The sequence below is a fragment of the Nuphar pumila genome, chromosome 2 (assembly GCF_984573655.1).
Source record: "Nuphar pumila chromosome 2, dmNupPumi1.hap1.1, whole genome shotgun sequence".
Taxonomy (NCBI): domain Eukaryota; kingdom Viridiplantae; phylum Streptophyta; class Magnoliopsida; order Nymphaeales; family Nymphaeaceae; genus Nuphar; species Nuphar pumila.
Window position 1 is genome coordinate 21,713,391 of NC_143250.1, and position 26,318 is coordinate 21,739,708.

General features: G+C 36.5%; 1 protein-coding gene across 1 annotated transcript in view; it reads left to right on the forward strand.

Moving 5' to 3' along the window:
- LOC149844999 (puromycin-sensitive aminopeptidase-like) overlaps positions 1-24,936 on the forward strand; it is an 84,072-nt gene extending 59,136 nt beyond the window's left edge. Inside the window, exons 17-33 of the mRNA XM_089986727.1 lie at positions 14,073-14,120; positions 14,239-14,291; positions 14,466-14,470; positions 14,624-14,635; positions 14,719-14,804; positions 15,629-15,738; positions 15,832-15,912; positions 17,281-17,464; positions 17,889-18,037; positions 18,140-18,278; positions 18,364-18,510; positions 19,250-19,331; positions 20,844-21,019; positions 22,820-22,930; positions 23,324-23,440; positions 23,578-23,649; positions 24,713-24,936. Of these exons, the coding sequence (XP_089842853.1) occupies positions 14,073-14,120; positions 14,239-14,291; positions 14,466-14,470; positions 14,624-14,635; positions 14,719-14,804; positions 15,629-15,738; positions 15,832-15,912; positions 17,281-17,464; positions 17,889-18,037; positions 18,140-18,278; positions 18,364-18,510; positions 19,250-19,331; positions 20,844-21,019; positions 22,820-22,930; positions 23,324-23,440; positions 23,578-23,649; positions 24,713-24,793 (1,653 nt within the window). The 3' untranslated portion in view covers positions 24,794-24,936. The remainder of the gene's footprint in view (positions 1-14,072; positions 14,121-14,238; positions 14,292-14,465; positions 14,471-14,623; positions 14,636-14,718; positions 14,805-15,628; positions 15,739-15,831; positions 15,913-17,280; positions 17,465-17,888; positions 18,038-18,139; positions 18,279-18,363; positions 18,511-19,249; positions 19,332-20,843; positions 21,020-22,819; positions 22,931-23,323; positions 23,441-23,577; positions 23,650-24,712) is intronic.
- Positions 24,937-26,318: the final 1,382 nt, after the last annotated feature.

Below are 26,318 nucleotides of genomic sequence, written 5' to 3' on the forward strand. Positions count from 1 at the left end.
GATCCTATCACGTATACTCATAGAGACAAGAATAGTTTTAGAAGTGCAATAGAAAAATATAATGAATCTAGTAGAACTACCCCTTCAAATGGAGAAAATCCGTGAAGAACTGAGAGAAATATGAAAACCCCTTCTAGGTTAATCTCTTATGATTCATTTACACCTAAACATAGAGCTTGTCTTAGCGCCATTCATTCACATGTAGAACCCAAAAACTTTGAAGAAGCAAAAAAAAGTATTAAATGGATAAAAGCTATGGATGATGAACTTGGAGCTCTCAGAAAAGCTAAGACTTGGGAATTTCTAGATCTTCCCAATGGTAAGAAAAACATAGGATGTAGATGGGTGTTGGATCTCTTGAAAGATATAAAGCTTGTCTAGTAGCCAAAGGATATAGTAAAAAATATAGAATTGACTATGAAGAAACATTTGCTCCTGTTGCACAAATGATTACTGTCAGATGCCTCATTACCGTCGCTTCAATTAAAAAACGAAACATCTTTCAAATGAATGTTAAAAACACCTTTTTAAATGGCGATCTAAATGAAGAAGTGTATATGGATGCTCCTCCAGGAACAGAGACTCCTAAAGGAAAAGTTCTTCGTCTCCAAAAGGCACTTTATGGTCTAAAACAAGCACAGATTTAACTTTATAATGTTAAAAAATGGTTTCTCCTCATGCTTCACTGACAGAGCCTTGTTTGCCAGAAAATTCAACGCAAGAATAGTTATATTACTTTTATATGTTGATGATATGGTAATAACTGTAAGTGATACTAAAGGAATTAAGAGCATAAAATCCATTCTAAAAGATAAATTTGAGATGTCTGACTTAGGATTTCTGACCTACTTTTTGGGAATTGAAGTTGCATATTCACACAGAGGTTATTTTTTGTCTCAAACTAAACTTGCTTCTGAGATTCTTGACAGGTTAGGTATTATAGATGATAAAGTTTGTGAAACTCCTGCTATAGTAGGAACCAAAATGAAAATTGATGATGGCGTTCTTCTCAAGAATCCCACTCCCTACAGACAACTTGTAGGATTCTTGATGTACCTGAATATTATTAGACCAGATATTTCACATGCAGTTCATACTGCAAGTCAATTTCAACATGCATCAACATCCGTTCATATGAATGCAATTTTGAGGATCATCAGATACATAAAGAGATCACTGAATAAGGGAGTGTTCTTATTCTCATCCTCTGAATTAAATTTAATAGCTTATACTGACTTTGATTAGAGAGGTGACCCAAATAATCGTCACTCTATCACTAGCTTTTGTGTGTTTTTAAAAGACTCACTAATTTTATGGAGATGTAAAAAGCAATAAAAGGTGTCGTTATCCTCTACCGAAGTTGAATACCGAGTCATGACAAATACTACCATTGAGATTGTATGGATCCATCAGTTGTTAGAAGATATGAGGATTAATGTAGAAGGGCCCACCAAGCTATGTTGTGATAACGAGAGTGCAATTTATATTGCTAAAAACCACATTTTTCATGAGCGCACAAAACATATCGAAACAGACTACCACTGTATTCGAGAAACATATTTGAAAGGAGTCATAGATCTTTCATATGTAACTTCAGAATATCAGTTGACAAATTTCTTCACCAAGGCGTTGTGCTCTCCTCGATTCAACTTTCTTCTGGGCAAACTTTCGGTCATCATGCCTAAGTTTGAGGGGGGGTGTTAAATTGTATTCCATAACTTGTAATCCTACATATATATTTTATATATATAAAGAGATACATATACATGTATATTTCATATACATGTACATGTATCTATCTACTTATATATACAAATATATATTTTCTTTTGTATTAACCGTAGGGGTATTTATTTTAGTCTTTTCTTCTATTTTATGCATATTCATCTTTTTTTAATATGTTTGTATTTTATTCATTTTTCATTTTTATTTTTTTTTTATTTCTTTTTATTTTTTGTACTTCATGTACCTTGGGAGGCCCACACTCTAGTTGTTGGGCCCCTCCAATGGTCACATTTGTGACCATTGGAGGGGCTCCAACGACTAGACGTGGAGCCCCTCCAAGGCTCTTTTAATGCCCTATAAATATGGGCCTCTCCTCTTGTATTGATATAAGGCTTTGAGTCAAAGCCATAAAGTTTTCCATATTCTTTTATGTTTTTTGTGCATTTGTGAGTCATTCTGGGTGGTGCCTTTGTGCACAAGTGTTCTAAGTGTTCTTATTGTGCCTTCGTGTACACTTCATTCATTAAGAACTTAATGTCTTGATCATAGTGTCTCTTTTGAAGACACTTTCACACAAATATCATGCAATCACCAATACATCACAAGGAAACAAATAAATATGCATGATCTAATGCATAACAGGAATATGCATGACATCAATGTACATGCATGAATAAATTATTATCTTTTATCAGAGTTCTCTTTTATATCCATGTTCTTATTAAATGCACACAAATTTTAGTTCTTCTTTTTATTACTGTTGCCCGCGGATACTCAAAATGAGTAAACAATTCCCAAGGTCAAGTTAGGTTCCCAGTTGTAGCCAGTGTTGTGAAAAGCGTTGAGGCGTAGCGAGACGCTCCACAAAAAACCGAGGCGAGGCGTAAAGCGTAAGCCTCAATTTTTTTTTGAAAACTTAAAAAATATTATAAAAAAATATCTAAAAATACAAATAAATAAAGAAATGCTTTATTGATTAATTAACAATCAATAAGAAATAGAAAATCTCAAATAAGTACTAAAAAATATGAGATCTACATATAAAAGTAACTAAAAACTGATTACATAACTGGAAAATATGAGAATAACCAAAAAAAGTTAAAATATACTAATAAACTGATTACATAACTGAAATAATTGGAAAATATATGAGATTAACCTACAAAAGTTAAAATATATGAGATTATTCTAAAAGATTTGAGATTAACATATAAAAGTAACTAAAAAAATGATTACATAACTGGAAAACATACGAGATTAACCAACAAAAGATAAAATATACTAAGAAACCGATTACATAACTGGAAAATATATGAGATTAACCAACAAAAGTTAAAATATATGAGATTATTCTAAAAAACATGAGATTAACATATAAAAGTAACTAAAAAACTGATTACATAACCGGAAAATATATGAGATTAACCAAAAAAGGTTAAAATTGTTAGGTTTTAATCCACTCGTGAGAGCTGAGAGACAGGGAAAGAGAGAGAGAGAGATAGCAGAGAATGAAAAGAAGCCAATAACCCCAATACACAGGGTCGGCTGCTGTATGATCTCATTTATAATAACATACAAAGTATAAGACTTGGGTACAAAAGTACCCTTTTTACAAGAGTATAAATTACACACAGTGCCATTAATGACACGTTAATGATCACGGATCTGGATCTCCAGACCCGTGACCCGTAACAGGAGAATACACTTCTTTTCACCCTCCCTCAAGTTGTGCATGATCTTGGACCATGAACAACTTGCCTTTTAACATCCAAAATCTATCTTTCGTCAATCTTTTTGTAAATATATCTGCCACTTGATCTGTGGTTCGTACAAATTCAGGCTCAATCTCTTTCTCTTCTACCTTTTGTCTCACAAAATGCTGATCTATTTCAATATGTTTGGCACGACTGTGATGGATTGGATTAAAAGACATTCTAATGGCACTCTGGTTGTCACACAAAAGAAGTGATCGAGAGATCGATTCCCCTACTTCTGTCAGTAAATGTCTAATCCAAGTAGCTTCAGCAGTGGCGGCTGCCATTGACCTGTATTCAGCCTCTGTACTGGATCTGGCAACAGCCTTTTGTTTTTTACTACTCCAAGAAACTAAATTCATCCCAACAAACACACAATAGCCGGATACCGATCTGCGTTCATCTGGATCTCCTGCCCAGTCCGCATCAGAATAAGCAGTGATCTCATGTGCATTTTGCCCATTTGTCTTTCTCTGATATATGAGGCCATCCCCACCAGTTCCCTTGAGGTATCGAAGTATCCGTTTAACTGCTTCCATATGCCCTTCATATGGTGCATGCATAAACTGAGAGACTTGATTCACCGAGTAGACTATATCTGAACGAGTAAATGTGAGATATTGTAACATACCTACTATGCTACGATACTGTGTGGGATTATCAAATGGATCCCCATCTTGAGACCTAAGCTTTTGATCAAGGACACTAGGAGTGCCCAAGGGCTTGCAGTCTTTCATACCCGCTTTATTTAGAACATCAATGGTATACTTATGTTGGGTGAGAGTCATCTCTTCAGAAGTACTGTCGACTTCAACTCCAAGAAAGTATCGTAGCTTGCCAAGATCCTTCATTTTGAACCTTTGATTCAAGAGATGTTTCACTTCTTTAATGTGCTCATTGGAATTACCAGTGATGATGATATCATCTACATATATCAACAACAGAGTAATTGTGTCCTGGTTCTTAAAGATAAATAAGGAGTGGTCAATAAGAGATTTCTTAAAACCATATTTTTGAATTTCAACAGAGAAACTGTCGAACCAAGATCGAGATGCCTGCTTCAATCCATATATCGCCCTTTTTAGTCTGCATACATATTTTGTAGGATCACCTTCTCGTAGCCAGTGGGTTGTTCCATGTATACTTCTTCTCTCAAATTTCCATGAAGAAAGGCATTCTTCACATCAAGTTGGCTAATAGTCCATTGATGTTCAATAGCTAAAGAAAGTATAATCCGGATTGTTCCCATCTTTACCACTAGACTAAAGGTTTCATCATTGTCCTGTCCTTGCTCCTGTGTAAAACCTTTGGCTACAAGTCTCGCCTTGTATCGCTCTATAGAGCCATCTGGTTTATACTTTATTTTGTACACCCATTTCGAACCAACAACATTTCTGTTAGGTGGTCTTGATACGACATCCCACGTACCACATTCATATAGAGCTTCCATCTCCTCATTCATTGCTTCAATCCATCTTCTGGAATTTGATGCTTGAGAGAACGTTGTGGGTTCATCTTCTTTATTCAAGGCTGTTAGAAAGAGTTGAAAATCCAATGAGAAATTTTCATAACTGACCCATCTTTCAATTGGATGACGAGTACGGGTGGATCTTCTATTATCAACAATGTTGGATGTAGAGGATGTGTCCATGTCTGAATTAATTATGGTGGGCGACTCTCTTTCTCGTCGAGCGTAGACAAGACCTTTATACCTTTGTGGATTCGAAGTTGGGTATGTATTTTCATGAGCAACCACTTCATCAGCAGACATAGATTCCTTATTCTTTTGAGTACAGTTCGAGCAAACCTCACTAGTTTCGGGGAGAAGTTCATAATTCAACCAAGGGTGATAAGCCTCAACTTCAGGTTTTGATTCTGAAGAACTAGTATATCGACAATCAAAATTCAATTCATCAAATATGACATTTCTTGATATTTTGATGCGCTTGCTCACTGGATCATAGCACCTGTACCCTTTATAGTCATCGGCATAACCCACAAACCTGCACTTCAGAGCCTTGTCCTGAAACTTATGTCTCATTGAACTATCAACATGAACATAACATAAACAACCAAACACATGCAAATCATGATAGTTGGGATGTACACCAAAAAGACACAAGTGATGAGACTTGTTTTCCAAAATAGTCATGGGCAAACGATTTATCACATAAACTGCAGAATGAAAAGCCTCTGTCCATAAGGTGATCGGGAGACTGCTGTCATGCATCATGCTCATCGCACTCTCACCAATATGGCGATGCTTTCTTTCAGCAATCCCATTCTGCTGAGGTGTGTGGGGGAAAGACACCTTTTTCCTTATCCCGTTACTTTGGAGAAAGTTAGTAAAGTCAATGGAAGAAAATTCACCTCCTCCGTCACATTGGAAACTAAGGATGTTTTCAGAAAATTGGTTTTTGACAAAGGAATGGAAGTTTCGGAACAACTTGAAAGTCTCAGATTTGTGTTTCATGAAAAATATCCAAGAATAACGAGAATAATTGTCAACAAACAAAAGGTAATATCTTGTTCCAGATATGGAAGCAACTGGAGCAGGCCCCCAAACATCAGAACAAATAGTCTCAAAAGGTCTTGAAGCTCTTTTATTAATAGAATGAAACGGTAAGACATGACTCTTACATAAGAGACAACTAGAACATTTGTTGTCATCGACATTTATTCTTAAACTTGACTTGGGAACAAGGTTATTTGAAACAAGCTTTTCAATGAAACTACTACTGCAATGACCTAGACGACCATGCCAAAGATTTGGCTTATTGATTTCAGAGACACTGAAGACACAAGTAGAATTTTCAGAAGGCAATAATGATTGGAGCTTCAAGTTTGGATCTGCAGAGCGAATATGTGCTGAAGGATCTTCTTGAAAGACATACATATTGCCTTGTCGTTTTCCTCTAGCGAACATCTCATTCGTGCAGAGATCCTTGACAAGAACAGAAGAGGGAGTAAATTCAACTGAGGCTTTGATATCATCAACAAGTTTAGAAACTGAAACGATGTTTTTCTTGATTTCAGGAACATAAAGGACTTTTGAAAGATTGATAGAAGATTCAGACAGGGGTATAATGGAGTTTCCAATATGAGAGACAGAGTGGTGTGATCCATCTCCAGTAACTATATTGCTTTTACCAATGTAAGGAACAAGTTTTAGGAGCTTACCTGCATCACCAGTAACGTGAGTCGCCGTGCCCGAGTTCACGTACCAAGTACCTTGCTCATTTTGTTTCAGATTTAATTCTGCTAAAGCTGACAACAATAACTCCTTTACTTCTCCGTTGGTCCTTGTACTGTCTGTGCCTCTTTTCGCTTCAGTTTGTGTTGATTTTCCTTTATTTAGGGGATTGAACCAACAATTAGCTTTGATATGCCCCTTTTTATTACACAGAAAGCAGGTAGGAATTGGCCTCTGTCTTTGTGGATTGGTATATGTGTTAGGTGTAGGCAATAATCCACGACCTCCTTGACCACTTCTCCCTTGTGCTCCCTTTCCCTTGATATCATAGCTTCCTTGTCCTCGTGCATAAGTAACCCCTGTAGCAAGAACTTCTTGTGCCCCAGTATGCATAGATGATTCTTCAGAAAACCCCTTTAGGTTCATCTCATATTGTAACAATTTTGCACGCAGATCTTCAAAGTTGGGGAGCTCAGGTAAACATAACAATGAAGTAACAATCATATGATAGTCATGTCCCAATCCACTGAGAGTTTGCTGTACCAAATCCTTATCAGTTACTGTACTTCCAACAACTGCAAGTTGATCTGTGATAACCTTCATTTTGTTCAAGTATTCCATGATGGTCATGGAATCCTTTCTTAACATTTGAAATTCTCTTTTAAGAAACATAATCCTGGCCTGAGAAACCTGTGAGTATGTCTGAACAAGTCTGTTCCAAAGTTGCATGGCAGTACAGTCATCTGGAATTGCTACAAGTACCTCTTGTGACAGTGTAGATGTGATATAAGCAACAAGCGCTTGGTCTCTTTTCATCCAAGCCACAAATTCAGGATTTCTAACATATACTGTAGTAGGTTCCCCTTTATTGTCCCTTTCTTCTTGTGATATGAATTCAGGAGGAACTGAAATAGATCCATCCAGATGTCCAGAAAGATCCTGACTCCTAATAAAAGGTATGATTTGTCTCTTCCAAGTCAAGAAGTTACCATTGTTTAATTTTTCAGATACGAGTTGACTGAGGAAACTTGAAGAAAGGACCGACTGACTAGGAAATGAATCTATGTTTTACAATGTTAAGAATGTGTTTAGCACAGTCTGTTTACAGTTTCTGTAACTTTTTTTTTTCAGAAACTAATTCAGATCAATGGCCGACGACAGTGGTTGAATTTGAAGCAGAAATTAAAAATCTGTCAGATTTCTGATTTTCATAAGTGATTGAATATTGGATTGTGAAACGAAAAGCAGAAATTAAAAAAATTCGTGAATATGAATTCACACTGTGAAACGAAAGGCAGGTGGCTGAATACAACTAGCAAAATATAAAAACCCGATTGTGTGACCTATATTCAGCCGCTGTGATCAAAGACAACTAGCAAAATATATGAAAGGCAGAACGAAGAGATATTCAACTGGGTAACTCAGACAAGAGGAGAAGAAATGAAGTTTCTTCTGTGGCACAACAAGCAATATCCAGTCAACCTTGTACTCTTGCACAAATAGAGGCAACAAAAGTGATATAAGGGCACTAACTGAACTAACACGTGCTCAGGATAAAAAAAAATTGGGGAAACCTGGAGATAGAACATGTGCAGACGATATTGGGAAAATGGATAAACCACGAGATTGGGAAAGAGGGGAAACCACGAGATTGGGGAAACCAGAAAAGAAAAGAGGTGATCAAAACTACGAGATCGGGAAAGACGAGATGCAGACGAGATTGGGGAAAACAAAGGTGTTTTTCTTGACTTAATAAGAAAAAAAAAATATCGAGGAGAAAGGGATCTTTCAAACGTACCTTTTTGGATCGATTTCAGCTTCAGCTGTAGCGATGCTCTGATACCATGTTAGGTTTTAATCCACTCGTGAGAGCTGAGAGACATGGAAAGAGAGAGAGAGAGCGAGATAGCAGAGAATGAAAAGAAGCCAATAACCCCAATACACAGGGTCGGCTGCTGTATGATCTCATTTATAATAACATACAAAGTATAAGACTAGGGTACAAAAGTACCCTTTTTACAAGAGTATAAATTACACACAGTGCCATTAATGACACGTTAATGATCACGGGTCTGGATCTCCAGACCCGTGACCCGTAACAGGAGAATACACTTCTTTTAAAAAATATACTAAGAAACTGATTACATAATTTAAATAACTAGAAAATATATGAGATTAAACCTACAAAAGTTAAAATATATGAGATTATTCTAAAAAATATGAGATTAACATATAAAAGTAACTAAAAATTGATTACATAATTGGAAAATATACGAGATTAACCAACAAAAGTTAAAATATACTAAGAAACTGATTACATAACTGAAATAACTGGAAAATATATGAGATTAACCTACAAAAGTTAAAATACATGAGATTAGCATATAAAAGTAACTAAAAAACTGATTACTGGAAAATATATGAGATTAACCAATAAAAGTTAAAATATATTAAGAAACTAATTATTTAACTGAAATAACTGAAAAATATATGAGATTAACCAACAAAAGTTAAAATATACTAAAAAACTGATTACATAACTGAAATAACTGGAAAATATATGAGATTAACCTACAAAACTCTTATTGATTATGTCTCTGAAGTCTTGTTGTAAATTTTTTTTTTCACTCCTCGGGCTTGTGCCTTGAGGCACAGAGGGCTGCGCCTCAAGGCGAGGCATGCATTTTGCGCCTCAATGCGCGTTTTTGATAACAATGGTTGTAGCTTAACACACAATTTGTATTTTATGATTGGGTTCCACACTTAGCCCTCGACCGATATCAGGAATCAACATTCATCAAAATATTAGAAATCAACATCTAATGCCGGGACATTATGGAAATCAACAACCATAATGTTACTTTTTTGGTATATCAAAAACAACAGCTGTGTCTACACACCACTCTTAGGAAAAATGGCGGAATCTTCCTAAAACCGTGGTTGGGAGGTGAACCTCAATATCGGGTTCAGGAACACAACAACGCACACGGAGTTTTAATATCCTCACGTTTTTTCAAAACCGCAAAGTCCAAGATTCCCACACTAAATAAGGGACATTGAGGAAGCGTAAATTACATTATTCTCTTCTTTTATCTTGTTATTAATTAAATTTTTTTATTTTACAATTCAACATGCAAAATTAATAACATAGGTTCACAAATCAACATGCGAAGCTCATTACGAGACCTCAGCCCGTGGCAACATGGAACAATGCAATTAGAACAATAATTTCATGTTTGATTTTTGCGATGCATATAAACAACTAAATTAAAAAGCAATACATGCTCAAGGCTCACACGGCCTATGATGATCTACTTTTGATCATCGATGTATCCAAATGCAAAAGTCATAAAGAACATGCCACTTATGCATTCTTCTCACATGCTTTTCAATGCACAATCATATATGTTAATTTAGAGATATGAATGAATAACATTATTCATATGCATGTATTCACATAATCATGCCATTTACATGCTTCAATTCATGAACTTCCTCAACATAACAAGTGAACACTCATGCTATGATGTACGTGCCAAAACACATCAATTTCATGTATGTACTGGCACATAAAGCAACTTTGCATTAACACCTTGATCATGCATAACATAACAAGTCTAAGCATGTGAAAAATATCATTTTTTTTGCATGCATAAGGCTAAGTCTAACACAAAAAGCAAAATCTGGAAATTAACATGCATAACTGAATTCCAATCAAGCTTCACTGTGTAAACAATAAGCATGAACTAACAGATTTGATTATATAGCAATTCTCATATTATTTGGTCAAAGGATGGCATGCATTGTTGCTTTCTTTTAATAGAATTTAAATAAACACATGACCCATTTAGATGAAACAGAAAAGGAATCTGATTATATATATATATATATATATATATATATATATATATATATATATATATATATATATATATTATACTTGGCCAATCGAAGCCGACTGGGTTGGCTGGGCCTGACAGGCCCATCACTAGCCCAACCGAACCTGGTTCAGCTGGGCTTGACAGGCCATGCTGCCGCCCAGCTGAACTTGGTTCGGCAACACCCTTGTCAGCACAATAGAATTTTTTTAAAACCTTTCTGTCTTTATTTTTTTTGAAAGTGCACAATCACCTGGCCCAGCCCCAGTTGAACCAGGTTCAACTGGGCCTGACAGGCCCTGTCTTGCCCAGTTGAACGTGGTTTGGCTGGGGCCTGACCGACCCTGTATTAGCCCAGCCGAAACTGTTCGGCTGGGCAGCCAGCCAGCCCACTGAAAAGGTTTAAATATATATATTTTTTTAAATACCATTCCAGCCGACAATTGGCTGGGCCTAAACAAGATTTCAAGGCCTGACAAGCCAGCCGGCTCAAAAATAATATATGTATACCCAGCTGACTGGCACTCAGCTGGGGTTTTAAAATCCCTGTAAGCACCCTGCACAGGCCGGACTTGTGCAGGTCAGCCAGGGCCTAGCAGCCCAGCCGAGTACCGTCAGCCCAACAACATTACAAAAACATATGCAAAACTTCAATGTGCAGGAACTAAACATGTTCTATTTCGGATATGCATGCATAACAAATTCATATGGCCAATATTCAATACAAGTTCAGACTTTATGTTCCTGTATGAATACCCCTTTACAGTCATGCATATGCAGATTTTCATTTTGGTGAGCATAGGTAAACAAATAATCTTGCAAATATGTATGTATATGTTGATTTTACAATCAGCTTTCGCATAACCCCAATACACAACCATTTGCCATGAAATATGAAATCAACGTACCGTTCTAGCATGATAAAAAAATTGTTTTAACATAAGAATGACCATTAGCAGAAAATATGCCTAGAAAATACAACTATATGCAGATCGCTTACATGTTTCCTTCCCAACCATAGTGCTATAGATATGGACCAGATCTGCGGCACTTTATAATATATATATTCAAGAAAAGTAAGCCTCAAACAGGGAAGTTCATTAATCCCATCCATACATATAAGAGTAAATATTCAGATTTACTCTTTTTTTATGAATTTTCACTAAAATCTTGCATAGAATTCAAATCCATGCTCTTTTTCTCATTTGACGCAAGTGGAAGACCCGTACCTTAACCGAAGATCGAGAGAAACTGAAAAAAACGATGGGTGTTTGGAGAAGAAACCTTCTTTTTCTTCTTCCTTCTTATCTTTTCCTCTCTTTTTCCCTCTTTCTCTCTCTCTCTCTTTAGGGTTCACGTTTTTTTATTTTTTGATCTTTATATAGGCACTAGGGGGGTGACCCCCCCCCCCCCCCTTTCTAGATGGGCTGGAGAGCGAGAGAGAGCTCCTCTTTTGGGAGTCTCTACTTTCTCAATTTTACTAAAATTCTAAAGTTGACTTTTTTCAATCTTCTTTCATAATCTAATTAGACCTTCTCAAACCTTCTTTACTTTCCTTAAGTCCTTTAAGGACTCTCCTAAGGAGTCTCAACTAATTAACAAAAGTGAAATTTGGAATTAATTAATTAATTATTAATAATTAAATGTGTAGAAACTTCCAGAGGGTCCCTTATCCCTTTGGGAGTCTTTTTAGCTCCAATTAACTTTAATTTAAATATAAAAAGTGAATTTAAAGCTGTATTTTCATTGGGTATGGGTTTTGGATCTGGATTGAGATCTAAGATCCAAATCCATATCCAAACCCCAATTGGATCTTGGACTGAATCAAATTATGATTAATATGGGTTTTGGATAGAGTCCAGATCCATATTAATTTGGATCAAAAGCATTGGATCCAGTCCGATCTAAATCCGGACCCGACCTATCGAGAGTCCTTTTTTCGAAAAAAGCGATTTTTGAGCCAACCATAACCCGAATTCAGAAAAGTAAAATATCATTACGATCAGAATTTCGAGACGCATCCAACGATATATAACTTGAATTTCTCTTCTAAAATTCGTCCAAAAAGTACCCGAATTTCGCTTGAATATAAAGGTTATAAATAAAACTTTTTCTCACGTTTTAAGTGGTTCGTTTAGGCCTTGTTGATGAGACCTGGGCCAAGTTCAGACTCAAAAGCATCTGCTTAAAATCAAGAATCTACCAATTTTTCCTTTATACTTAGCCAAATTTTTGAAAAATCTCAAAATGATTGAGTGTGAAAATACGCGATAATAAAAATGCTACCTTCAAAAGAACATCAAAACTTACTCAAATCACTATAGAATGCACCCAATTAACGTCCAAATGCTTTCATACTGAAAAACATTCAAAATGCATCCAATCCAAACCAACAAAAGCTATCGCTAAGGTTGATACGAGTGGATTTCTCAAATCTGGACCCAAATCAAGCTATTATCCAGAAAATATTAAAAAATATGTAAATCTGGACCCAACACAATTCTTGATTCGTTAGACTCCTAAAATTAAAGTCTATTAACCTATCACATGGGTGCGGGTACGGGTGCGACACAGGTGCAGGGCAATTTCAAAAATTTTGGACATGGGGGCATGGCTATATATATGTATATATATATATTTTAAAAAAAAATATATATATATATATAACAATAATAAGACACATATATATATATTGATTTTTTTAGTTTTTATACGTCTTTTTCCCTAAAAAATGGACAAAAATAGACTCGGTCAAAGTTGATCGAGTCCAAAATGTGGACGGACTCGACCTCGGTGCGTTGACCGAGTCCGACACTTGGTTGACTGTGTCCGTGTCCACACTCGTGTCGGGGAGTGTTGACGCGGGTGCGTCGACCTTATAGCCGAGTCCGTGTGACTTAGATTAAAACCCTAACTCAAACAGATCATAATTGACCATCTGTACTGATGGTGCTGATGTCAGCATGCACGAATCCCAATGCAGGGCACAAGCTTCAATTGAATGGAGTCTCCTTCTGCTCCTGAACTCAATCTCAATCTTTCCTTTGGTTCAGATATGGCTCTAATACTATATCAAAGCAAGGAGAGAAGATATATGGTGAGAGTGAATAGATAGGAAAGCTCAAAGGAAACTTCATTAGACCAAGAATGAAAAGATTACAATCATATATGGGCGATGCCCCCTCTATCTCAGTACAGGACAAAAACTGTTGACTTTACACTAACTGAAGATTTACAAGAATACCCCTAGAAAGAATGAAATATACACCCACAAGTGGGGGGTAACACCCAAAATGGTCATACATATAATTCACAATTCTCAACAGTATTGAGCTGGTGAATGATTCTCTGTTGCATGTTTGATAGTCTTGTAGTGTTTCTGTTGTTCATATGAGATTTTGTTGTGTAGCTTACTGGGCATATCATAAAATTAGTTGCTACTGCATTTCAATCTCTATAATTCCATCTCTTGTTTTTTTGGAATAAACTGTTGGTCATTAGTAAGTATTCTTAACTTTGCAGGATGCTGGTCCTATGGCTCATCCTGTACGACCACACTCATATATCAAGGTATCATTGAGCTTTAGATAATTACTTATGTTCTTCAAAAGAAGCTAAGAATTTAGTTAGGGCCAATCCGACCATCTAATGATGTTTTTTTCGGTTTTGTTTTTTAAATTCTGAACAGATGGACAACTTTTATACTGGTGGGTTGCACTTGTTCTCTTTTTCTTCAACCATGTGATTGAGCGAATTTCAATATTTATGATGTTATATTTCTATCCTTCCAAGATGAATGATTTTCTTGACTGGAGTTGCTGTGTGAGAAATTGATTCTTTTTTCTGTTGGACATTGGCATGCTTAACACTCTGGCTTGCTTTTGTGGACAATGTGCTTTGTGTCATGGTCTACAGTAACGGTATGCTTCTCTATTTTCCTTTTTTTCCCTTTTATCTTTCTTCTGTTACTGTTGCTATGGAGATCTTTCTACATATACATTTGATTTCTTATTCTTTCTCTTTTGTTTGTATGAATTTGCGCTCATCACTACTCTTGGTGTCACTAATTGCAGGTGTACGAAAAGGTCAGGACATTTGCATGTTCATTGTGGATTTTTCTAATATTTAAGCTGTTAGCAATTTCTGAATAACTATTTTCTAGCATGAGAACTCAAATACATCCTTGTTATCTGTCAGGGTGCTGAAGTTGTCAGGATGTATAAAACCTTGCTTGGAAGCTCAGAATTCCGCAAGGTATCACTAGTGATTATTTTGATCTTGTTTGTCTCTTCTGCAGGAGACTGATTTCTGTAGATTGTATTACAATTTTGCACTGATTTTAGATAATGACTTTGTAGCTTAGGAGCCTACATTGAGGCCATAGCTTCTTGGGAATTTATTTTCTTTTTAAATAATGATGGAGGTCTTGGAATGTTGATCAGATAGATTTCTGTTATCCAAGTAGTTAATTTTGCATTAAGACGCTCCAGTAAATTTTGCCTGAAGATCTAAATTTTTGTAGATGATATTTCCTTTATTAGTTCATATACTCTCAATATTCACATTGTTTTTTGTTTGTGTATATATATATATATATATATATATATATATATATATATATATATATATATATATATATATATATATATATGTTTTAAAATGATGTTGAGCTCTCTTTTCTCATTTATATCTTTCTATTCAACACAAAGGTATGCAGCACTAGTAATCTACATGTTGGGCTATTGCTAGTTTGCCCCCAAACTCCTTGCTGTTAATCGGTTACTGGATTCAGATAATGCAGGAAGCAGTTCAACATGAATAACCACTTCATATTTCATATCCCAAAATGGTGCCTACAAATATTTATGAATAATATCCCCTTCTGTATAGATGGGAAATTTCATTTAGACATTTTCTCTACTAATTTTCTCTACTTTGTGATTTTCTCTTATCTCTTGTATTTACTTTCATGATTTTTTTAAATGCTGGATATTTATAGGTTCTTTAGAATTATTTTTAGTTTTTTGGATAAGCACATTTCTGTTTTTGCTTCTAACGCATCGACTTTGTTTGTTCAGGGTATGGATCTTTACTTCAAAAGACACGATGGGCAAGCAGTAACTTGTGAAGATTTCTTTGCTGCTATGAGAGATGCAAATGATGCTGATTTTGCAAACTTCCTGCTATGGTACAGTCTATCTGTGCTGCTAATAAGAATATTTATCCTATTGAATTACTTATTCTGTTGTGTCACTTACGCCTGGGAGTTCTTAATCTGCAGGTACTCCCAAGCTGGTACACCTTGTGTTAAGGTGGCTTCATCCTATAACCCAGAAGCTCGGACTTTTACCCTCAAGTTCAGGTGAATTTGCACCAATCCCATGACAATTAATTATTGTTGTTTAACCCTTCATCCCATGCTTTTTCTTCCCTTTCTTGCCAAGACTTTTGGTATTTACATGAGGAATTAAATCTTGCATGATTTATCTGAGAAACATGGTTCCGGCATTAAACATTATTTTGTATGCTTGACTGAATTGTACTTGGTGCCAAGCTGGTGGATCTTTATGATCTCAATGCTTTTGTTTGATCACCTGATTTGGGTCTCAGACTTGTTGGCTTCTCTTTTCCTGATTTGTAATTTCATGTCGGTGTAATTGTACAATGATAATCATATGCATGTTCTATTGGTATTCCCATACTGTATCCTCTTGTATTCCATTTGTAATGGACAACTTCACTGATGTGACAGGCAACATATAATATTTCTTCAGTTGAAACGTTGCACTGAAGTGGTTCCGAGTTGCATGGATTTGGTAATTACGGAAATATGGGAAAATGGCTAGTTAGGATCAATTTATACATTTTATGTTGATGTTCATACATAGCTGTCTCGATTGACTTGAGACTTGCTTGGTGGAAAGTCCAGTTGTAATTTACAGCTGTATACTTGTGTATGGACTAAGGTTATGTACCATATAAGTGTTTTGATATTTTATTGAATGTTTTGTAAATTAAACCCTACAATTGTTGATCTTTATTTAGTGAAAACATCTCTTAGATGAGGAAGTTCTTATGTTGACAAGTTTCTAAAAGATCCTAAATATCAACGTCCCATACTGAACCAAAACTTTGCAATGAACAAATTTCAATTTTTCATTAAATAATCAATTTAGGAATATTAAAGAAATCTAGAGTTTCAATTAATTTTAAAAACGTCTGCAGCTATGAATTTTTTAAATGGTCTACACCAACCCATCCCTAAGTTGGTTAGAACCAGAGTTGCCAGCCAAGGAAGCGGTAAGCGAGGCACTTCTAAAATTTTAGGAAATCGGAAATGCAAAACGATTTAGAAGCAAACCTGGAATTATCTCGGAAGCGAACTGGAAGCAAAGAGGAAAACGACCTAGGATTCAAGTGGAAAATAAATAGGAATCGAGTTTTCCTGATATTGGGCAAAAAAATTTTGTTAAAGGCTCCAAGCCCCCCAAAAAGAAAACTTGCTTCATGATATTGGGAAGCGAGCTTCCCATTTAAGAGGGTCGCTTCCCCGCACATTTTGGAAGTGATGCATTTCGGGGAAGCACGCTTCCCTGAGTCCTATAGCGTTTCCGGTAACCCTGGTTAGGACTGGCCATTCACTGTATATATTCTTTTTATGCATCTCTTTTATGCACTAGTGCAAACATTCCTACAGACCATTTATAAGCTTATTTATTGGTTCTTACAGTCAAGAAGTACCTCCAACCCCAGGGCAGCCAACCAAGGAGCCTATGTTCATACCTGTTGCCCTTGGTCTGTTAGATTCCAGTGGAAAGGACCTACCACTCACTACTGTTTATCATGAAGGGATTCTGAAGCCTGTCACAGATAATGGTCACCCTGTGTTCACCACAGTACTTCGTGTTACAAAGGCAAGTTCTTCTCTCTAGACAGGAACAGATCTCATGTGTCATCTACATCGATGAGTGTAAAATTTTCCTCTTTCAATTATTTTCTGTTGAACTACCTCTTTATATTTTGAAGTCTTTGCATTCCTAAATTTCTCTCTTAACATGAAGGGTTTTTTTTTCTCCCCACAATTCTGAAAAATGCATTTTTGCTGGGATAAACTATTCAGAATTTCAAATCACCTGAAGACCTGACTTGATTATCCTCAATCTTATCATCGATACTGGAAAATCTAAATACTTGTTTATCTTACTAAATTTGAATATCTGGATGTTTTATCACTAATTTTATTGACTGACTGAATATTCATGATGTGCTTCATAGTTCATAGTTTGTCTTGGTCTCATAATCCTGAAGTTCTTAAGCTTCCTATTTGTCAATGAGCAGAAAGAAGAAGAATTTGTTTTTGTTGATATACCCAAGAGGCCGATCCCGTCCCTCTTGCGTGGCTTCAGTGCTCCTGTCCGTCTCGATTCTGATCTTACTGATGCTGACTTGTATTTCCTTCTTGCACATGATTCTGATGAGTTCAATCGGTATGTTTCTTATTTTTTTTTTCCCAATTTTGTGGAGTACGCTTTTGTAGCCTTCTGTGTCTGAGTTAATGAACTGATAAGGTGGTTTTAATGTTCCATCAGCTGGGAAGCAGGACAAACATTAGCAAGGAAATTGATGCTGGACATGGTGTCAGATTTTCAGCAGAACAAGCCACTGACATTGAATCCAAAGTTTGTGGATGGAATTAGGAGCATTCTTTCCGACTCAAGTTTGGATAAAGTATTAGTCAATTCCATTTTAGCATGTTATTCTGTGTGATTAAATATGCAGAATACTAATGAATTTTTGTTTCTTTGGTTGTTAGGAATTTGTTACGAGGGCAATTTCTTTGCCTGGTGAGGGGGAAATCATGGACCTGATGGAAGTTGCCGACCCAGATGCTGTTCATGCTGTTCGTCGCTTTATTAAAAGACAACTTGCTTCTGAACTGAGAGGAGAACTTATAAGCAAGGTGCATATCTATGTTCTATCCTTCTCAGATTGAGTTGATATGAAGATGCACCTGGCCCATCTTAGGATTTAAAATTTAATCTGAAATGCTAGATTCAAATTGAGTTGCATGGGATAGGTTAGCTCTGTTTCCATTGGTCTCCGCTACTCAGTTTGGGTAGCTTAAGTTGGTTCCAGCTCTTGAATAATTCCTGAGACCAGCAGAGTTGTGTCTGAGATTTGATTTGGGGTAGTTCTAAAACCTGGTGCATGCTATTCTTCGTCATGACCAGAACTTGTGATCTGGATTGTTATAAACATAAGTTTTAAAGATTGTCTGCAAATAATTGAAGGACCCAACTAACCTCCATATGTCCCTTTCTTTTGGTTGTGAATAATACGAGACCAAATATGTGGAAGAACTTGTGTTTTTGAAGAAATGGTGACAAACCCTAATGTTGAAACAATTTTCCCTTTTTCCTTTTGTGGAAGAAAACATATCATTATGCTAGAATTTGGAGACCAGAGTATTAAATGTTGCAAGTCCAAATGTGTTCCTAGAGTGTGCAGCATGTTCAGTGGCCTCTTGGTTTGATGGAAAAGACATCTTGAGTCTGTTTAATAATCTTCCATAGTTTTTTCCTGTTTTCTATAAACTGTAGAAAATAGACTTTTCACAATGATCCTCTTCCAAAATGACTGTGTGATTTCCTTTTTTATATGTTTTGCGTAAGGAGTTAACTTGCAGTTTGGATCATCAGGTTAAAGAGAACACAACCCGAGAACCTTATGAGTTCAACCATGAGAATAAAGCAAGGCGTGCTTTAAAAAACACAGCACTGAGTAAGTATCTATATTTTGTTAGCTAGATATAGGGCATGCTTTCATTTTGGCTTTCCCTTAAATGGAATATACTGGGGAAATGCTTACACTACATTTTTGTGTAGACCAGATAATGTTCTTAGGATGGTTGTGGATGATACCAGCCAAGTAAATGCACATTAATAAGTGCATTTGCCTTATTGTTTTAAAGCTTTTATATGTTTTTCATTGACAAACTTGCATTGGGTTCAGTCACATGTCTATGTGGTTTGGTGATGCTGCTCTTCAGCTAAGATGGTTTGGTTGCATAAGCCTGACCCAGACTCACGCATGGTTTGGATTGCTGGATCTTTGTCTATATGTTTCTTATCAATAAGCTTGTTGGAACATTTGATAAGCACTCTCTCTCTCTCTCTCTCTCTCTCTATATATATATATATATATATATATATATATGTATCAAACCATTTTGAAGAAATAGAGAATCAATTTAGTAATGAAGAAGCAGACAATAATATTAGTTCAAATAAGATATCAGATCATAACAGTTCAGCCTATTGCAGAAGAAGAATAGCAACGAGTAAAAGAACAAAATAAACAAAGAAAAAAGAGCAGCAAAATATAAAGGCAGATCACGGAATACCAAAATTGTGAGTCCTGCTACACTCAAAATAATTCATTTCTGCAGCTCCTCAGCCGTGATATACCTGATCTGTCCATTATAAGCTGCCTCTAAAACAAAAGGCAAAACAACAAAAAACAGAAAAAATCAATAACACAACCACATTACTTAGCATCAGAACATAGTGAAACAATGTAGCTGCATATCCATCAATGATAATTAACCTATTTTTTTCTCTGTCAAAGATAGGTCAACTCAGGTAATTTGTGCATTTCTCTCAAGCCACACATTCCATGCCTGGATGATCCACCATTGCCAAAGAGTGAGACCACTCCTTAGGCCTATGTCTGTCATGACCTCTCTATGGCATGGTCTAGATTTAAAGGTCAAACTCTTTATTTGTCCAGCCCATTGCTGATGAATTCCTGGACAGTGGGCAGCTTCAAAAGACGTGACATGGTAATCTTCCTCGTCACCATAACATAGGTTACATCTGTTTGCTATAAAAGAAACAGTGCATTTGAGAAAAGGTCGGTGATGACCTTATTTTGAGCAATGAAAGCCAACATTACTCTCCTAGGAGAAAATTCACTATCTCAAGTTGATTTAGAATGAAAAGGCTGGGAAGAAGGTGAACATAATGATTTCATTGTGATTTGGGTTATTTGCAAGCCTTTGCTTGTCTCTTTGTGAAATGTAGACGCCTTTTATTTCTGTCTTGAAAAATGAATCTTACGACATATAGCCTGCGAGAGTAGTAAAATCATGCCATGCACATTCTAAAGGTTACATGTAGCTTTTCATGGCTACATATCCATGAAGAAAGCGCATACTACCACACGTGCACACACACATACATATATATTCATAACTCAATTCCATTCAATTGACACATGGATCTTGTCGTACAGTATATCTCGCCTCACTGAATGAACCAGATCTTATAGAACTAGCATTGCATGAATACAGACATGCAACAAACTTGACCGAGCAATTTGCAGCATTAGAAGCACTAGCACAAAACCCTGGTGACGTTCGTGATGATGCTTTGTCAGACTTCTATAAGAAGTGGGAGCATGACTTTTTGGTTAGCTTTTTCAAGCTCAGCAATTCTATTTTTCTGCCTCTAACCTTTGTGTTTCCATTTTATTTATGTTCCAGACATTCACAGACATCAATGGTATTTTAAAATATCATGATACAGATATAGAACAATATTAAATGCAAAATATCAATATGTTTTCAAAATATTGCCATATTGCAAATATCATGATATTTTGTATTTGTTAGCTTGCTTGTGCACTTCTAGTATTTTTTTTCCTTTTTTCTTTTTTCTTTTTTCGTACATTTTGATAACTTGTATGCTTTTTTCTGTTATTGTGATTTTTTTTACTAAAACTTGGTTTTTTCGTTGTGCTTACTGTTATTTTTTGAGAAGTCTCAGGTTTTTTTTTTCAGAACTTACAATGTGTTGCTATTAGGCGCCTAACCAATACACCAAAAGTCCTTAGGGTGATTAAGGTGTGTAAGTCATGCCCTTAAACCACCAAGATCCTAACAACCCACCATGCTCTGCAGCCGGCATCCTCGATGGTCCACTCTAAGCTTTCACTCTGGCCTTAATTCTAGGTAGCCCTTTCCATCTTTTGGCGGCTTTCACTCTGATCCAATTTTGTGATTGGGGAAATTCTTGGCCATGAGACTGGAAAAACATGCAATTTTCTAGTGTTAGTTATGGTTCAAGTAAAAATTCAAGAATAAGATTTTGGTTCATGTGTTGATGAGGCTTTCCTGCTCGGTTGGAGCAGTGCCTGTGTTGGTGGTGGTGGTGGCTTGAGTTCTTCTCATTTGTGAAGCCCACTCATTCTTGACTGAGGAAGCTTTTGAAAAATGGTAAAAAGTTGAAGCATTCTCATAATTTTTGTGTATAAGAAGTATGAATTGCCTGTGGGAAAGCCATGACCAACGGTGGCCCTGCCCAAGCAGTGTCTAACTGCAGAAGCCCAAACAATTTGTCTTTGCCTCCACAAGGATATTTGTTGATGTCAAGTTCTTACCTTAACTTATAGACATGGTGGGACTCCGACCCTTTTCCCTCGTGTTGTTGTTGTCAAATATTAAGTGGTGAATTCAACCTTTCCAGAAACCAAAGGAAAAAATGAATGTTTAGATGTCCTTAGCTGTGATCTCATCTTGTGCTGTCAAGGGCAGTACAAAGAACTTACAGATTGGATAGTGGTTGTTCTATGTAAAATAGAAACTTCAAAATGCTCAGTGTATCTGCATCAATATTGGTACTTATGGGTACCGCTCCTGAGTGTTTTTGGTGCTGCTACACAGAGATATAAGAGATATATATTTTCACAAATATTTTTTGCCTTCTATTTTTTTTCTTTATATAAAGAAACCGCTGCAACCTTGCACCCTTTTCTTGAAAAACAATCATGCCTTACCAGTCATAGCGATATTGTCCCATGTACCAACAAATGTACCTATATGACAGATTATGTTTATTTGATACATATTTGGTGCTGCAAATTCATCATTGTTTTCCTCTTTTTGCTACAAATACTTCTTTCTCATCAGCGGTCAGGTCTCTGATCCCAGTTGCAGTTTTCTCATATAATAAACAAAAAAACAGTATTCTTTCTTATCTTGCTAACACCTTTCTGAATGTCAAAATTTCCAATTTTAAAACTTATAATTTGGAACGTTGTGCATTCTATTTATTTCTGTGCACGGAATGATGACTAGACTGTTGATTATGTTGTCAGAGAGAGAGAGAGAGAGAGAGAGAGAGAGCAATTGTGTTCTAGCTTTTAGTCTCTGCAAAATATATTCATGCTTAATTGTCACGCTATCCAACAGATTTCCTGTTTTTCTGTAGGTTGTGAATAAATGGTTTAGCCTTCAAGCCATGTCTGATATCCCTGGAAATGTGAAGAATGTGCAGAACTTGTTGAAGCACCCAGCCTTTGATCTTCGCAATCCAAACAAGGTTCAGATGGCTTTGTTTCTCCTAAATACTTATCATGTTTTAGGTGCAGAGCTTTTTTCCCCCTTTTTGTTTGATTGTCTAGCTGGGGCCGTTGTGAATTTGAAACTGCAACCCCTTGATTATGATAGAAGACTGAAATCTAGGTTTTCCTCAATTATGATAGAAGATCAAATCTAGGATTGCACATGTAAAAATTGCAAATGGATCAAATTAGATCTGAATCTGAAAATATATTCGATTTAAAATGAGGATCTTATTTCAAGATTCTGTACTGAAAATATTGGCAGATTCAGATTGAAGGCCTGATCAAACCTGTTCCATTTGCACCCTTAAGTGCAACCTAACCATCCAGCTATCTCATTCAGGTTCACTTGTTATTTTCTTGGGTATCAGGTCTATTCTCTCATTGGCGGATTCTGTGGGTCACCTGTGAATGTTCATGCAAAGGATGGTTCTGGCTATGAGTTCTTAGGAGATTGTGTATTGCAGCTTGACAAACTAAATCCCCAGGTTTGTTTCAAGTCGTTTTCATGGGCTGTGAACTCTTTCAAGCATGAAAATCTATGAAACAGGAAGAAAATTGCATATCCATGTGGTGTTCTTTGTTCTAGCAATTTTAGGTTTACTCTTTATTTTGTTCTTTGCAGGTTGCTTCACGCATGGTGTCAGCATTCTCAAGATGGAAGCGTTACGACGAGAACCGGCAGGCTCTTGCCAAGGTAATGTTTCAACACCTTTCATGTACACCAATCTATGCCTCCATCAATAAGGGTGCACATGAGCCGAGTACAAGCCGAGCTATAGCTCTAGAAGCTCGGCTCAACTTATTTTTTGACTGCTCAGACTTGGCTCGATTTATTTTTTGCCTGCTTAAACTCAGCTCAAGCTTGAAGCCGAACCTGATAATTGATGTACGAGCCCGGCCTGTGGTCGAGCTTGAGCCTGGCTTGGCTGGGTTCATGATAGCCATGAAGCATAAACCTAACACCAGATTACTAGAGGGCAGAGGAAACTCTTACACCTTAGCAGAAAAGAGAAAAGAAGTGCAACCTTACTAGGGAAAAGAATCTAGAGTTTGGTGGCTCCTATGTAAAGATGGTCACCCTTCTGGCCTCATTAGGTCACTAACTATTCCGGAAATGAGGGCAGACTTAACAACGCCTGTGACGGCAAGAGAATATTGTTAGCAGAGAGAGAGAGAGAGGGGTTTGGGGGAGACCTCACTGTCATCGACTAGTCGTCCCTGTAGGCCACTGCATCATTGCCACTGACGGTATCACAGAGAGGAGAGATTGGGGAAGAGGAGAGTTGGAGAGGGAAAGCTGAGGAGAGGGCACCAAACCACCTGGTGGATTAAGCCTAAGCCCTAACCTTTAAGCATTTATACGGACTGTTTAGTCCATGATGAACCGTTGAACATTTAAGGTCAATGGTTCAGATTTAACATACATAATATATAATATTTATATTATGTATTATACAATATATAATTAATACAGAATTAAGCCTAGCTTAATTGAGCCTAAACAGGCTTAACGAGCCCAGAAGGCTGATCAAACTCTACGACTGAGCTTATTTTTACTGTACAATCTTGGCTCATTTAACTTGTTAGGCGAGCCCAGGTCGGGCTTAAACCAGTCAGCCTCAAGCACACTACTGTTTCCAAAGTTTCCATGGCATCAAGATGGACATGCTTTTCTTTTCATCCTATTTTTTCTCCTGTTTTACAGCTCTTGGTATTTGGGGGTACTGTCTGACATTTTTGTTTTGTCAAAATTTCAGGCTCAATTGGAGAAGATTGTTTCTGCCAATGGGTTGTCGGAAAATGTCTTTGAGATTGCATCGAAAAGCCTTGCAGCGTAGAAATGCCTAAATTCCAACTTTATTTATGATGTTAATAGAGACTGATGATTAGTTAGTGACAGCAATAAGATCAGCTTGGAGGAGCCTATTTCTCCCTGAATGCGAACTGATTGAACAATATTCAATAAATTATAGTAACATTATCTTGGTAGGGTGTTCATAGGGTGCATCTAACAGGGCAGAGAGAGAGATTCCAAATAAATCCTTTTCAGGCGGAGCTAATGTTTTAGAAATGCTAATCACGCCTGAGCTGAGTTTGGAGATGGAACTCTTCTTTTGTTTCTTCACAGTGAAGACGGACCAAGTTCACGAGCTTATTCAAGGTTTGCAGGAGCAGGGTTCCCTCGGGATTCATTGCATATAAATTAGTCTTTTATCTTAGTCATACCTTTAACCAACACACACATTTTTTATATATATATAGGGTTTAACTAACATTAAATGCATTCAACTTTTTTATAGTGTTTTGTTTTGGAGAAAAAGAAAAAGTCAAACACCTTTTACAAAAAAGTAAAAAGGTGCATTACATCAATATGAATTAAAAAAGTGGGTTACTTTTTTGTTTCGAAAAATCGATCATGTATTTTTAAGAGTGCCATTACTTTTAAAGGTATTTTTGCCAGCTAATGTTAAATATAATTAGTTTAATGTTTATATATATATATATAGATAGAGAGAGAGAGAGAGAGCACTCTTTTTGCTCTTCTGCCCTATTCTGCCCCCTAAAAAATCATAGTTTTTTTTCACATATAACACCATAGATGTGATCTATAAGTTTGGTTTAGTGGGAACTAGCTTTTGAATCACCAGAGTTTGACCTTTATATAGTTTTTTCTGTGATCCAAAATCAATGGCTATGAAGGTACCAGTTTTCCCTGGCTCATATAAATATGCTTTTTTGTTGAAAAACCATGATTCAAGAATTGATTCCCACTAAATTGAGCATTCTAAACACATCTAACGGTTCATATCTATCATAAAACACTTCAAAACTATGGAGGAGGGCAGAACGAGAAATGGGACCTAAAATGTTCTCATATATATATATATATATATATATATAAAGGTTAACTAACACCATAGCTGTGGCCTTATCTTTTAACCAACTCAATGTTCCTTATCGAACATTGAGTTTGTAATAAAGAATTGACAACCAAGATGAAAGAGGCTGGGTAAAAATGTCAGTCAGCTGATCATTACTGTTCATGTACCGGTCTTGCAGTTGCTTCTTTGCATTTCTGTCTGACCAAGTTTACATCTATGTCGATGTGTTTGATGCGGGAATGTAACAGAGGATGGTCAGCAATATACTTGTTTCCAATATAAATCACAATAGAGAACTGGTGGAGGAGATGAGAACCCAAGTTCATCAAGAAGATATCCAATCCAGGTAGCTGCCGAATTAGAGAGTGTCCTACACTGGGACTCCATACATTCTAAAGATCCAAAACATTCTAAGGATGAAGGTGCAGCTGTCGATGAGAGCTCAAAAGATAAGATTACAACTAAGGAGATGTTCATGATC